At 52.3% G+C, this 13,678-nt stretch overlaps 1 protein-coding gene across 1 annotated transcript in view; it reads right to left on the minus strand.

Moving 5' to 3' along the window:
• UACA (uveal autoantigen with coiled-coil domains and ankyrin repeats) overlaps nucleotides 1-13,678 on the minus strand; it is a 43,357-nt gene that overhangs the window by 23,246 nt on the left and 6,433 nt on the right. Inside the window, exons 2-3 of the mRNA XM_068143583.1 lie at nucleotides 1,983-2,116; nucleotides 1,010-1,098 (exon numbers count right to left, since the gene is read on the minus strand). Of these exons, the coding sequence (XP_067999684.1) occupies nucleotides 1,010-1,098; nucleotides 1,983-2,116 (223 nt within the window). The remainder of the gene's footprint in view (nucleotides 1-1,009; nucleotides 1,099-1,982; nucleotides 2,117-13,678) is intronic.

The raw sequence follows: 13,678 nt of genomic DNA on the forward strand, positions 1-13,678 counted from the left end.
AAGGAGCTCATTTGTGCTGCGCTAAAGCCTTAGCGTATCTTCTCCGGCACCTCCGGGGGGGCCCAGCTCCCTTCCTTCCCCAGCACCTCCGGGGGGGGCCCAGCTCCCTTCCTTCCCCAGCACCTCCGGGGGGGGCCCAGCTCCCTTCCTTCCCCAGCACCTCCGGGGGGGGCCCAGCTCCCTTCCTTCCCCAGCACCTCCAGGGGGCCCAGCTCCCTTCCTTCTCCAGCACCTCCAGGGGGCCCAGCTCCCTTCCTTCTCCAGCACCTCCAGGGGGCCCAGCTCCCTTCCTTCTCCAGCACCTCCAGGGGGCCCAGCTCTCTTCCTTCTCCAGCACCTCTGGGGGTTGGACATTAGGAAGCTCTTCACAATGAGAGAGGTGAGAGGCTGGAACAGGTTGCCCAGGCAAGAGTCTGGAGAACAGATCTGGTGAGGAGCAGCTGAGGGAGCTGGGGTTGTTCAGCCTGGAGAAAAGGAGGCTTAGGGGAGACCTCTAGACTCTCTACAACTCCCTGGAAGGAGGTTGGAGCCAGGTGGGGGTTGGTCTCCTCTCCTGAGGAACAAGTGACCAAACAAGAGGACATGGCCTCAAGTTGCTCCAGGGGAGGTTTAGATTGGACATGAGGAACAATTTCTTCACTGAAAGGGTTCTCAAACACAGGAACAAGAGGTGGCTGGATTCCCATCCCTGGAAATGTTTCAAAGCTGCAGGGATGGTGCTGAGGGACATGGTTTAGCCCTTGCAGAGTTGGACAATGGATGGACTTGATGACCTTAAAGGCCTTCTCCACCCAAAACTATTCCATGTACAGTTGTAGCAGCACAAAACCAAGGCTCCTAAGCTCTAGTGCCTTCATGACCTTACAAGACAGGACACCAGCAGTTCCCTCATAGCCCAGCATTGAGTCACACATCATTCATTGTTTTGCCAGCTACAGGAAGGAGGAAGATTTACCTTTAATTCTACTCCAAAACAAAGACCAGGGTGAGAACCTTTGAGGACACCTACCTGCAGCATCAGTGGCTGTGATATCAGCTCCATGAATCAGGAAGGTGTTCAGGCAATCCAGGTTTCCCTTTGAGGCCACAACGTGGAACCTAAAAATAGAAACCACTTTGCTTAAGCACCCCTGGCTTGTACACAGCAGAGTGATATTGACCAGGAGTCAAAGCAAACAGCTTGCCTACTGAGAGCATGAGGCAGCACAAACCCAGCTTTGGACAGGGTCCAAATCCACCTCAGAAGTTTGTAGACATTACTTGAAGGAACAAGATCACTTTCTGGACAAGTAACCATTATTTACCTTGAATCACCCAGGGGAGGGGTTAATACCACCAACATGCTTTCAATTTCTCTTTGACATCCCAGTTTGGCAAGAGCAAATATTTAAACCCCTGAACCCCAGCGTGGGGAGGGAGGGGAGGGACCTCTGGAGATCATCATGCTCAAGCAGGGGCACCCACAGCAGCTTGCTCAGCATCACAATGGCCAGGCGGGGTTGGAAGCTCTCCAGAGAAGGAGACTCCACAACCTCTCTGGGCAGCCTGCTCCAGGCCTCCAGCACCCTCACACTAAACAAGTTTCTCCTCCTCTTCAGATGGAACTTCCTGGGTTCCAGGTTGTGCCCATTGCTCCTTGTCCTGTCACTGAGCACCACAGACAAGAGTCTGGCCTCATTCTTTTGCTCCCCACCCTTTAGCTCTTGCTGAGCACTGAGCAGATCCCCTCTCAGGCTGCTCTTCTCCAGGCTGAAGAGCCCCAAAGGCTCTCAACCTTTCCTCCTCACATTGATGCTCCAGGCCCCTCAGCATCTTTGTAGAGTCTGCTGGATTCTCTCCAGTAATCCCCTGTCAATCCTGAACTGGACCTGGAACCCACCACAAACTATTACACAGACCTACATATTGAAACAGAGTGTTTAGGGCAGGAACAAGATCCAGGGACTGCAACTCCCAGCACCTGAGCCCCAGCAGGTACTTACGCAGATCTCCCTTCCACATCCAGTTTGGTAGGACTGACTCCTTTCTTGGCAAGGATGGATGAAACCTTCTCCACATCCCCTCTCTCTGCTGCTTTCATCAACCTGTCATCATATTTGTTCCAGTCTGTGTTGAGCTGTGCAGGAGAGGACCAGAACAGCAGGTGAGCTCAGGGTGCTCTATGGACACAACTTCTCCTGCAGGGTCAAACTTCAGCTACATGTGATGGTGAAGAGGAGAACATCTGCTGAGCTGTAGAGAGCCATTCAAAGCCTACAGCTCTGAACTGCCTGCAGCTTGCAAAGCAACATGCACCACAAAGAATCATAAAGGATGGAAAGAAGCCTCTAAGATCAAGTCCAACCTTCCACCCAACACCAGAACATGTCCCCAGGTGCCACATCCACACATTCCCTGAACACCTCTAGGGATGGTGACTCCAACACCTCCATGACCATCAGAACATGTCCCCAGGTGCCACATCCACACATTCCTTGAACACCTCTAAGGATGGTGACTCCAAAACCTCCCTGGGCAGCCTATTCCAATGCCCTGATCACTCTTGCAGGGAAGAAATCATTCTTCATGTCCAACCTAAACCTCCCCTGGCACAGCTTGAGGCTGTTTCCTCTTGTCCTGTTGTTAGTTACCCAGGAGAAGAGGCCAACACTGGCCTCACTCCAACCTCCTTTCAGGCAGTTGTAGAGAGCAATGAGGTCTCTGCTCAGCCTCCTTTCCTCCTGCCTAAACAACCCCAGCTCCCTCAGCCTCTCCTCCTAAGAGATGCTCTCCAAATCCCTCACCAGCTTCCTTACCCTTCTCTGTACTTGCTCCAGCACCTCAATGCCTTCACTGCAGTGCCCAAAGCTGGCCACAGCACTCGAGGTGTGGTCTCACCAGTGCTGAGTCCAGGGACACAACTGCTTCCTCACTCCTTAACTGGTCAGTTCTAAACACGAGGCATGCAGTCCCAGGCATTCAGCACCCCCCATTTTCTCCTTTTCTTCTCCAAATTCAGGATCTCAGGTCACAGATCAAGCACCCCACCCCAAAGCAGAGCTTGTTCTCTCTCTGGTGGACTCTCTCCAGCAGATCCCTCTCTCTCTCTCTGGAACAACAACAAATAAACCCCAAAATATATGGAGTCTTCATGTCAAAAAAACCCATCCAGTTAGATGCTATCAAGACAGAACTCCCTTCTCCTTCAGACTGCCTTTGCTAGCAAGGACTGAATGTCTGTGTCCTTTGATCCATGAAGAGAAGGTCCATGATGGAGCACACCAACCCAAATCAGCCAGTTCTCAAAGGAGGCAGATCCCAGAGCTGCAGCTGCCTTGCACCAGAGCCTGGGTTTGCTTGGAAAAAGGGGAGACAAACCCACAGCAAACCCCCAACCTGCTGCCACCAGCCTGCACCTGCAGAAGGATCTGTCCCACGGAGCTGTGACCATGATTATCTACTCCCCATGCTCAGGATTAACAAGATTAGAGTCCTCCTGAAGTCCCAGCAGCAGCTTGTTCAGTGCAATACCTGCTCAAGGTGCCATCAAGCAATAAAAATAGACAACCAAGGAAATTACAGCCACGGGGTGCTGCCCAGCTAAAGCACAGCACTGAGCTGGTAATCAACTCAAACACCCATTAGCTTAAAAGCCAAGCCAGGCTGCTTGGCATAATGAAGTCATGACACTGGTGACATTACTGGTCACAGCAAACACTGGACCAGTGGCCAGAGGGGTGCCAGTGTTCCTCTGCAGCAGGGCAAAGTTTCCTCTGCCAAGGACTGTGCACCACCTCAGCCACAGTACCTACAAAGCAGCAAGTTTGTTCCCTCAGAGTTCTGTGGGGTGTGACACACTGCACATCCCTGAAGGAGGACAGCCACCTCTTGCATGGTTGCTACTGGATTTAGATCCCTGAGTTGCACCCTTGCAGCTTACACCTGCTAGCAGAAGACCCTTCCCTAGCCATTCATTACTGCATCAGGTTGGAAGGCATCTCCAAAGGGCATCTTGCCCCAATCACCCTGCAGTCAGCAGGGACACCTCCAACTAGATGAGGCTGGCCAGGGTTACATCAAGGCAGACCCTTGAAGGTCTCCAGGGTAATTGCATGAATCTAACTCAGAATTCCTTGTTCCTATTTCACAAAGCTGTTTATCCAAAGCACTGCTTAAAAGAGATGTATCTATGAATATTCACACACACACACACACACACACACTTTGCTTGTAACACTTCAATAAACTGCATGAATTCCCTGTAGTTAAATACTCTCACCCCAAAGAGTTCACATTTAAGGAAGGAGTTAATTAAAAGGAGACTGAGCTGGAAAGTCAAATCAAATAGAACTAGTTGTTTGGGGTTTGTTGCCCTTTCCCCCTCCCCCCACCCCCCAACTCAAAGCAGGGCATTCACAGGAATGAAAAGGCAACTCTTACAAAGCATTTGCAGCATTCAAGCTTTCACCCTTTTTGCAGCCCTGCCCTTGAGAGGAAACCCAAGATACCTACTGTGTCTCTGGCTGCACAAGAAAACCAACAAGTCATGGTAGAGCTCGCAGCTGCCTGCTGCCAGGAGCAATCAGTTGATCTTGCCTCAACTTACAGACCAGGGCAGCTCACAAAGCACCAGGGCAGAGCTCAGACACAGCTTCTTTCCACCGCCCTGAATTCATCTTGCTCCATCCTTCGCTTAGCTCGGATCCCCGTTCTCCCCATCTTCAGGGTCACCTTCAGACTTCATCACTCTGAAATAAGCAGGGGCTACCCCCCCTGGCTAGAGGCTGCCCACAGCCAGTGAAGCCCTTGCCTTGGTGGCTCTGCCCCTCCTCACCGGCAAACCCTCCCGGGAAGCTTTCACTTCTGCGGCGGGTCAGAAGTGGGCAGAGCGACTCCGACCCCCCAAGCAAATATCCCTTCGGGCCTGAAATATCTTGTAAACAATCCATCGGGCAGCCTCATCAGCCCTGATCTATTTCTGATAAGGCAGGAGCTGATAGCCAAAGGACATGGCTGTGGCCGCATTCCCGGCGTGCTCCTGCCCTGAGTAAGGCATCTGAGGTTTAACGTTAACGACGGAGACAAGCATGCATGAAGCTTTCCGACGGTGGTGTTCTGCTCCCCCAGACATGCAAGCACTCACATTAAAATAACAAACACGTGAAGACAAATTAGCTGCCCACTGACATCAGGGAAGGTCACACTCAGCACACCACTAATAACACAGCAGGACTGAAATACTCCCAGGAGTAATTTTTTCCCCCCCCGCCGCCTCTCCGCCCCGTTCCGCAACGCCACGAAGCCGAAACCAGACGGGGGAGCAGACTTCAGACAGTCCCAGCCCCGGAGCAGATGGAATGCCTGGTCCCATTTGGACAGAAATGGAACCCATTTGGAATTAGAAAGCACACATGCCTCTGCTTTTAAACAAAATCAATCCTCCTTTTCCAAGGGTGAAGCCCATTCTGAATGGAACCTGGTTTCAGCTTACTGCTGCTGCCGGGCTGTCTCCCAAGAGGTTTCAAGGAGAGGAGTCAGAGAGGCTGTGAAAACAGACAGCACAATGATTAACAGCAGGGATGATGAGGGAGTCTCCTTTCACCAGGTTTAAATTTAAATGGAGGTCTCCCAAGTGCCACATTTAGAGGAGCAGGTCAACAAGACCAGCCACACACTGTTGTGTGGCTGCAGGAACATTGAGGCAGAGAATGGGTTCAGCTGGAAAAGACCTCTCAGATCATCCAGCCCAAACGTGGTGCAGAGAGGGAGGAACCACATCTACACCCTGAAGGACATCCACCAGGGACTGAAAAATCACTTCAGAAATGGATCATAGAACCATTGAGCTGGGAAAAGACCTTTAAGATCACCAAATCCAACTGACCCAACGTGACCAAGTCTACTGCTAAACTATATCCTCCCCCAGCACCACAGCTCCCCTCCAGGAATGGGGACTTCACCACAACCCTGGGAAGCCTGTGCCAGGTGTGGACAACCCTCATGGGGAAGAAATTGTTCCTCTAAGCCTCCCCTAGTGCAGCCTGAGGTCATTTCCTCTTGTCCCTTGGGAGAAGAGACCAACCACCACCTGGCTCCAACCTCCTTTCAGGGAGCTGGAGAGAGCCGGAAGGTCTCCCCTCAGCCTCCTGTGCTGCAGGCTCAGCTCCTTGGGGTTAAAGAGGCTTTTGAAATCACTCACTCTCTCACACACAATTGACCCCTTCCCAGCAGCTTCTACCCCATTGCACATCACTTGCTGTGAGCACCAGCCCTTTGCCTCCCAGCACCAGCTTGTTTCTCAGAGGCACATTCCGAGACCTCTCTGCAATTAGTGTCCATGTGACAAAGCCACTCCAAAAGAGTGCAGTGACTATGTCATCTCAAGTTATCTTCTGTCCAGGACCAAGTCTGTCTCCTCAAGCTAAAAATGGCATTTGGGGGGGGGGGGGGGGGGGGGTAGTGGAAAGAAGAATAAATACACTTCACAAGAGACACCACCCCGGGGGGGGGGGGGATAATAAATCCATTGAAGTGGAATGGGTTTGGTGAGAAACCACATCAGTAGGAGTGTGCCTTCCATGTCAGCAGCCTTCTTCTCCAGTTTGTTTACCCCAAGGATCTCCCTTGTCTCCATTTTTATCTGCCTGAAGGTATTTCCACATGACTTGTGAGCTGCACTCACCCTGCAGCCCCTTTAGCCTGAAGATCCTCCCAAAGCAGCCTCGACCACAAAGAGTCAGGATTGCTAAACCACATTCCCCAGTCCTGCCCAGCTCAGACTCAGCACAAAGAGGAAAGTTCTCCAGAAATTCAGCCTTCCTGGCTCCAGCAGGAGCCAGCAGCTTTGGGAAACACGACCTTGTGACCAAAATCACAGGGGACTGAGCTGTTCTCCACGGGAGATGAAGGTGGAGATTCACAAGAGGAGCAGAAAGGGAGCCCCGAGGGTATCACACTCATGAAACATCCTTTTGTGCTGCACTCATTCCACACAACCAAAACTTGGAACCCAAGTTACAGTTGATTTGCAGAGCAAAGACCACCACCACCAGAAGCTCCAGAGCTGGAGAGGTTCCAAACCCACCTGGACACAACCCTCAGCAAGCTGCTGGAGCAGTGGGGTTGGACTGGCTGACCTGCAGAGGTCCTTTCCAACCCCACCATGCTGGGAATCTGCAACACTGGGGGCAGGGACACCAGGAGGACAGGAAACTGTGACAAGCTAACTTGCTGCTGAGGTAGAATTACTACTCAGGAGGCTTCCACCTGCAGTGTGAATTGCTCACTCAGCATCCCTAAACACTTTTTGCCTACAGAGCTCCAAAGCATCAACTACACAAATAAACAGCTTGCTTAAATAAATCATGGACAAGCTCCTGCAAGCCATCTCCCTCCGTTGAGGAACACCAGCTGGAAGCCAAGGCAGTTCTTAAACCTTTCAAGTCCCAAAAGCTGACATAAACCTGTGAAAGTGAGCAGGGCTCCTCAGCAGCACTGAGCTAGGCAGATAATCCCATTAATGAGGAAAGCCAGAGAGGACACAGCCTCCTCTAATGCCATTAGTGGGTGACATAAGCACATCAAAGACTGAGAGCAAAGAGCTCTGGGCAAATGCTGCCAGCACCACTACCAGCAAGAGCTCACAGATTGATCAGTGGGCCTCAGCTTACCCACAGAAACACACTGACACCATACCTCAGGTTATGAAGTCTGGAAGGGCCACAGAGAAGGATTCTCCTCAAGGAAGAGGACAAGAACTATTCACTGTAGGCCCTTATTTGTCAGAAGGCCAACTGTGTCCTCAGCTGGTGTGGGCAGAAGTAAGGGAGGGGATTCTGCCCCTCTGCTGAGACCCCACCTGCAGTGCCAGGGCCAGCTCTGGAGTCCTCAGCAAGGCAGGGACATGGACCTGTTGGAGTGGGGCCAGGGCGAGAAAGTGCTGTGAGGCCAGGCTGAGAAAGTTAGGGTTGTTCAGCCTGGCAAAGAGAAGGCTCCAGGGAGACTTTCTGGTGGCCTTCCAGTGCCTGAAGGGGCTGAGCAGAAAGCTGGGGACAGACTTCTGAGCAGGGCCTGTTGTGACAGGACAAGGAGTGATGGCTTGAACTAAGAGGGAGATGCAGACTGGAGAGAAGGGAGAAATGTGTGACCTTGAGGGTGGTGAGACCCTGTCCCAGGCTGCCCAGAGAGATGGGAGCTGCCTCATCCTTAGACCTAATGCAGGTCAGGTTGCTTGGGGCTCTGAGCAAGCTGCCCTGGTTGCAGCTGTCCCTGCTGACTGCAGAGGGGTTGGACTGGATGAGCTTGAACAGTCCCATCCAAACCAGCCTGTGAGCCTACTGTGACTCTCCCAGTTCAGGTCTCGGGGGTTCCCACAGGACTGCTCTGTCACTGAGTGCCTGCTGAGTCACCACTACACGCCTGTGGGTGCCAGCAGCCCAGCAGGGAGGAGCAGGGCAGGCTCCACACATCCATCAAGCCGCGCATTTCCCGTCCCTGCTCTTTCCACAGGGGCCAGAGTCCATTTGTGAGGCAAACCCAGGCCTGAACTGCCCCACCCTGTCATTTTCTGGGGCACAAGGTGACAGCTGCTTTGGAAGGCCTTTGATTTATTTCCCCTGCACACAACCTGACAACACGACAGGCCAGGTCAGGCTGTGGAAACAGCTCAGCCACCAAGCTCAGCTTCTTCCTGCAGCACTTCGGCCAACCTAAAGCGAAGAGCGCAGCTGCCAAGAAAACTACTGCAGAGAACAGGTTTGGGAAAGTCTTAGCTCAAATGTTAGATGGGAATAAAAAAAAAGGGCATGTTCAGTTTTATAACCACAGCTTGCTTATCAGGCTGTCTGGATTCACTTACAAACGTTTTGGAGCTCTGAACTGCCCGAGTCAGAGCCACTGTTTAGTCTGCATCGAGGAACGACAGCTTGAACAGAGGGTTCTTGTTTCGCCCCCAGGTTACATTATCACCTCATTTACTGCAATTTCTCTATCTACAGAAGGTTATTGAATGCTAAGAGTGGGTGAGGCTCAGTCTAAACACAGCAGCCTTCCTGGAACTGCTCTGGTTCTGCCTTGCTCAAAACGCCCCTGTAAAAAGGAGGAGGTTGTAGTGCTGCATGGCTTGATTCAGGTAACTGCAGCCTGGAATTCATCCTGAATCCCAGCATGGTGAGGCTTGGAAGGGACCTTTGCAGACCATCCACTCCAGCCCTAAGCCCTGCTCAAGCAGGGGCAGCCACAGCAGCTTGCCCAGGATCACAATGGCCAGCAGGAGTTGGAAGCTCTCCAGAGAAGGAGACTCCACAGCCTCTCTGGGCAGCCTGCTCCAGGCCTCCAGCACCCTCACGCCAAACAAGGTTCTCCTCCTCTTCAGATGGAACCTCCTGGGTTGCAGTTTGTGCCTGCTGCCCCTTCTCCTGTCCCTGGGCACCACCCACAAGAGTCTGGCCCCATCCTCTTGCTCCCCACCCTTTATCTCTTGCTGAGCACTGAGCAGATTCCCTCTCAGGCTGCTCTTCCCCAGGCTCAACAGCCCCAGGGCTCTCAGCCTTTCCTCCTCACACAGATGCTCCAAGCCCCTCAGTATCTTCAGACCTCTCTCCACTAGCTCCTTGTCTCTTGAGCTGGGGAGCCCAGAACTGGAGCTAGGACCCCAGCTGTGGCCTCACTAGGTACTAGAGGTAAGTCTTTGAACAGCCAGGTCAAACAAGGAGTAACCACCTAAACCCACACCATGAACACTCCTGACTTGTAAGGCGTTTCCCTTCCTGCACAAGTTGGAATCTCTCACCGAGATCAAATCATTCATTACTCAAATCTACTTCTAGCTCTCCATGTGACAAGAGAAAAAGTCCTCCCAAAGCCATCTCAAGGGCTCCAAATCTGTGCCCAGTAGGTCAAGCCTATCCACAAGGAGTGACAAGGACCTAACAGCACGGCCAGTTCTCTTTCCCACATGGCTGGGGCAGGGAGAAACAAACACCAGCAGCAGCTACAACAGCACCCAGACTACAGCAGCATCCAAGAACTCTGCATGCAGCTCCTGAAGGAGGCCAAGGCTGCCAAGAGTGATTGGCCATTGGAATGGGCTGCCCAGGGAGGTAGTGGGGTCACCATCCCTAAGGGTGTTTAGGAAGAGACTGGATGGGGTGCTTGGTGCCATGGTTCGGTTGATTAGATGGTGTTGGGTGATAGGTTGGACTCCATGATCTCAAAGGTCTCTTCCAACCTGGTTAATTCTGTTCTATGCTCAAACAAATCAAAAACCTACACATCTTTTCAATGTTTGGTTTTGAACACAACTTCCTCCTTGCCCACACACAGCTGAAGGGCACTGGGTTGCTAAAACATGCTCAAATGGGGATACCCTGGAAGGGGCTGCCCAGGGAGGCTGTGGATGGCCTCTCCCTGGAGGTGTTCAAGGCCAAGTTGGATGAGGCCTTGAGCAACCTGCTCTAGTGGAAGGTGTCCCTGCCCATGGCAGGGGGGTTGGAACTGGATGACCTTCAAGGTCCCTTCCAATTCCAGCCATTCTAGGAATCCATGAAATTCCCAGCCCTGAAGTACAGATCGACTTGGACACTAAGAAAAGTGATCAGAAAACCTTCCACACCCTGAAAACAAACCACTGTGTTCAACCAGCCTGTTAAGTCACACTTTATGGCAACTGAGGCCAGAGCTACACAGATCAGAGAAGGTTACAACCCCTGATAAGAATGAAAGCATCACAGATTCCACCACAGAAACCACCTGGGAGCCCAGGTCCTGCTCCAAAAGCAGCCAGGAGAAAGTATTTCCCCTTGAACTGGGGAGAAAGCAGCAGCAAGGTCAGAGTCCAGCTGCCTTTGTCTGCCATTAAAACCTGTGTCACCCCACCTTCCTCTGGCCTGCAGGCAAAAACCCATTAGCTTGATTAAAAGTTCTCAGGCCAGGCCTGATTGATTTGTGTGCTTCCCTTTATTAACAGCAAAGCATCAGGAAATATTAAGGGGTGATGAAACCTGACCTATTATGCAGGGGAAACCTGACCATCATGCAGGGAAGCAGCAGCCTCCAGCACCTCTGTGTGGAGAAGAGAACCTCACCTTGCTGTCTGCCCCCCATCCTGCTGTCACCACTAAGAAATTAAGACAGTCTCCAGCAAGCCTGAACAGCCTCAGCCTCCCAGGTGCTGTAAGCACTTGCTGGCTGATAAATATTGATATTCCAACCCTGACAGAGCACTACAGAGGGTTGGATCTGAGCAGAAGGTCAACTAAACTTCAGGCAGATAAGCAAAGAGCCTTATCTGCACCATTCTGGCTGCAGATCAGCTTGAGGAGGTTCAGTTGGCACTCAGGCATTTGCTCGACCTCCAAGACTTCAACTATGTCCAGTTGTTGCATTCCAAAGTGATAAAGGATGGAGAAAAAGAATCATTTTAAACAAGCCTGCAGAATCTCAGTGCACCCAGAAGCAGGCTACACCCCAGAGCTTCTGCTGACCCACACATTGTGCCTCCTGTTCCCTCACCCCCAGCCACCCCACAACAAACAAGCTGCTCATCCCAGTCTGCCACAGGCAAAATGAAGCACCCAGGGTTCTTCAAGGAGCACTGACATCAGGAGGAGCCTTAATAAACCTTCCTGGAACCCAACCATGCTCTAAAGAACACCCCCCTAGCCAGTCTAGGCCTTGCCATTTGAATATTGTGGGGCTGTTAATCCTCAGCTGGGGCATTTGGATACTGTAGTGCTGGTGATTCCTGACCATGCTGCCTGCCGGCAGCATCAGACAGGCACCTTGGGCTTCACAGACTCACAGAATGCTTTGGGCCCCATCCTCTTTAACATCTTCATTGATGGTCTGGATGAGGGGATTGAGTCAGTCAGCAGCAGATTTGCAGGTGACACCAAGTTGGGAGCAGATGTTGGTCAGTTAGAGGGCAGAAGGGCTCTGCAGAGGGACCTTGCCAGGCTGGAGAGATGGGCAGAGTCCAACAGGATGGCATTCAACAAGTCCAAGTGCCAGGTGCTGCAATTTGGCCACAGCAACCCCATGAAGAGATACAGACTGGGGTCAGAGGGGCTGGAGAGCTGCCAGAGAGGGACCTGGGGGTGCTGATTGACAGCCGCCTGAACATGAGCCAGCAGTGTGCCCAGGTAGCCAAGAAGGCCAATGGCATCCTGGCCTGCATTAGGAACAGTGTGGCCAGCAGGAGCAGGGAGGTCATTGTGCCCCTGTACTCTGCACTGGTTAGGTCACACCTTGAGTCCTGTGTCCAGTTCTGGGCCCCTCAGTTTAAGAAGGACATCGAAACACTTGAATGTGTTCAGAGAAGGGTAACAAGGCTGGGGAGAGGCCTTGAGCACAGCCCTGTGAGGAGAGGCTGAGGGAGCTGGGGTTGCTTAGCCTGGAGAAGAGGAGGCTCAGGGGTGACCTCATTGCCCTCTACAACTACCTGAAGGGAGGTTGTAGCCAGGAAGGGGTTGGTCTCTTCTCCCAGGCATCCAGCACCAGAACAAGAGGACACAGTCTCAAGCTGTGCCAGGGGAAGTTTAGGCTGGAGGTGAGGAGAAAGTTCTTCACAGGGAGAGTTGTTAGCCATTGGAATGTGCTGCCCAGGGAGGTGGTGGAGTCACCATCCCTGGAGGGGTTCAAGAAGGGATTGGAGGTGGCACTTGGTGCCATGGTCTAGTCATGAGGTCTGTGGTGATAGGTTGGACTCAATGATCCCCGAGGTCTCTTCCAACCTTTGTGATTCTGTGATACTGGGTTGGAAGGGACCATGAAAATCAGCTAGCTCCAACCCCTGCCATAGGCAGAGACACCTCCCACTAGAGCAAGTTGCTCAAGGCCCCATCCAACCTGGCCTTGAACACCTCCAGGGAGGGGGCATCCATGACCTCCTCTTTGGGCAACTTGTTACAGCATCTCACCACCCTCACTGGAAAGAATTTGTTCCTCATCTCCACTCTCAGTATCTCCTCCTCAAGCTCCAGACTATTGCATCTCATCCCATCACTAACAAGTAGTTCTAGAAAGTCCCTCCCCAACTTTCTTGTAGCCCCCTACAGATACTGGAAGTCTGCTATAAGGTCTCCCCAGTGCCACCTTTTCTCCAGGCTGAACAGCCCCAACTCTCCCAGCCTGTCCCCACAGGGGAGGTGCTCCAACCCTCTGATCATCTTTGTGGCCTCCTCTGGGCATGTATGAACAGTCCATGTCCCTCTTATGCTGGGAACACTAGAACTGGACACAGTGTGCCATGTAGGATCTCACCAGAGGGGCAGAATCACCTCCCTTGTCTTGCTGGCCACAGCACACAGATGCCTCCTGGGTTGCCAGCGACCATTGCCAGCTGATGTTGAGGTTTTCCAGCAACTCAGAGCCCCAAGCCCTTCTCCTCCAGGCTGCTCTGTCTGGGTGGGCCACCCACAGCACAGGGAAGAGCAATTTTGTTCTGGCCAACAGCAGAAGTGCAGGGATAATTCTGCTGATTGCTCACAGCAGTGTGAGCAGTGACAGGGATTGTTCTGACTCTGCACAGAGCAGAGCAGTGACAGGAATCTTGTTCACAAGCTGAGCTGTGCCACCAGCAGCCACAGGTTTTTCCTCTACTGTCTAAGAAACTCAACACAGAAGTGACCTTCAATCCTCAGCTTTCAACCAGAGGTTAAAACTGGGAGACCAGACATCTGGTTTTCACTTCATGCCTTCA

The sequence above is a fragment of the Melanerpes formicivorus genome, unplaced genomic scaffold (assembly GCF_026170545.1).
Source record: "Melanerpes formicivorus ecotype bairdi unplaced genomic scaffold, bMelFor1.0.p_v2 SCAF_10, whole genome shotgun sequence".
NCBI classification, from domain to species: domain Eukaryota; kingdom Metazoa; phylum Chordata; class Aves; order Piciformes; family Picidae; genus Melanerpes; species Melanerpes formicivorus.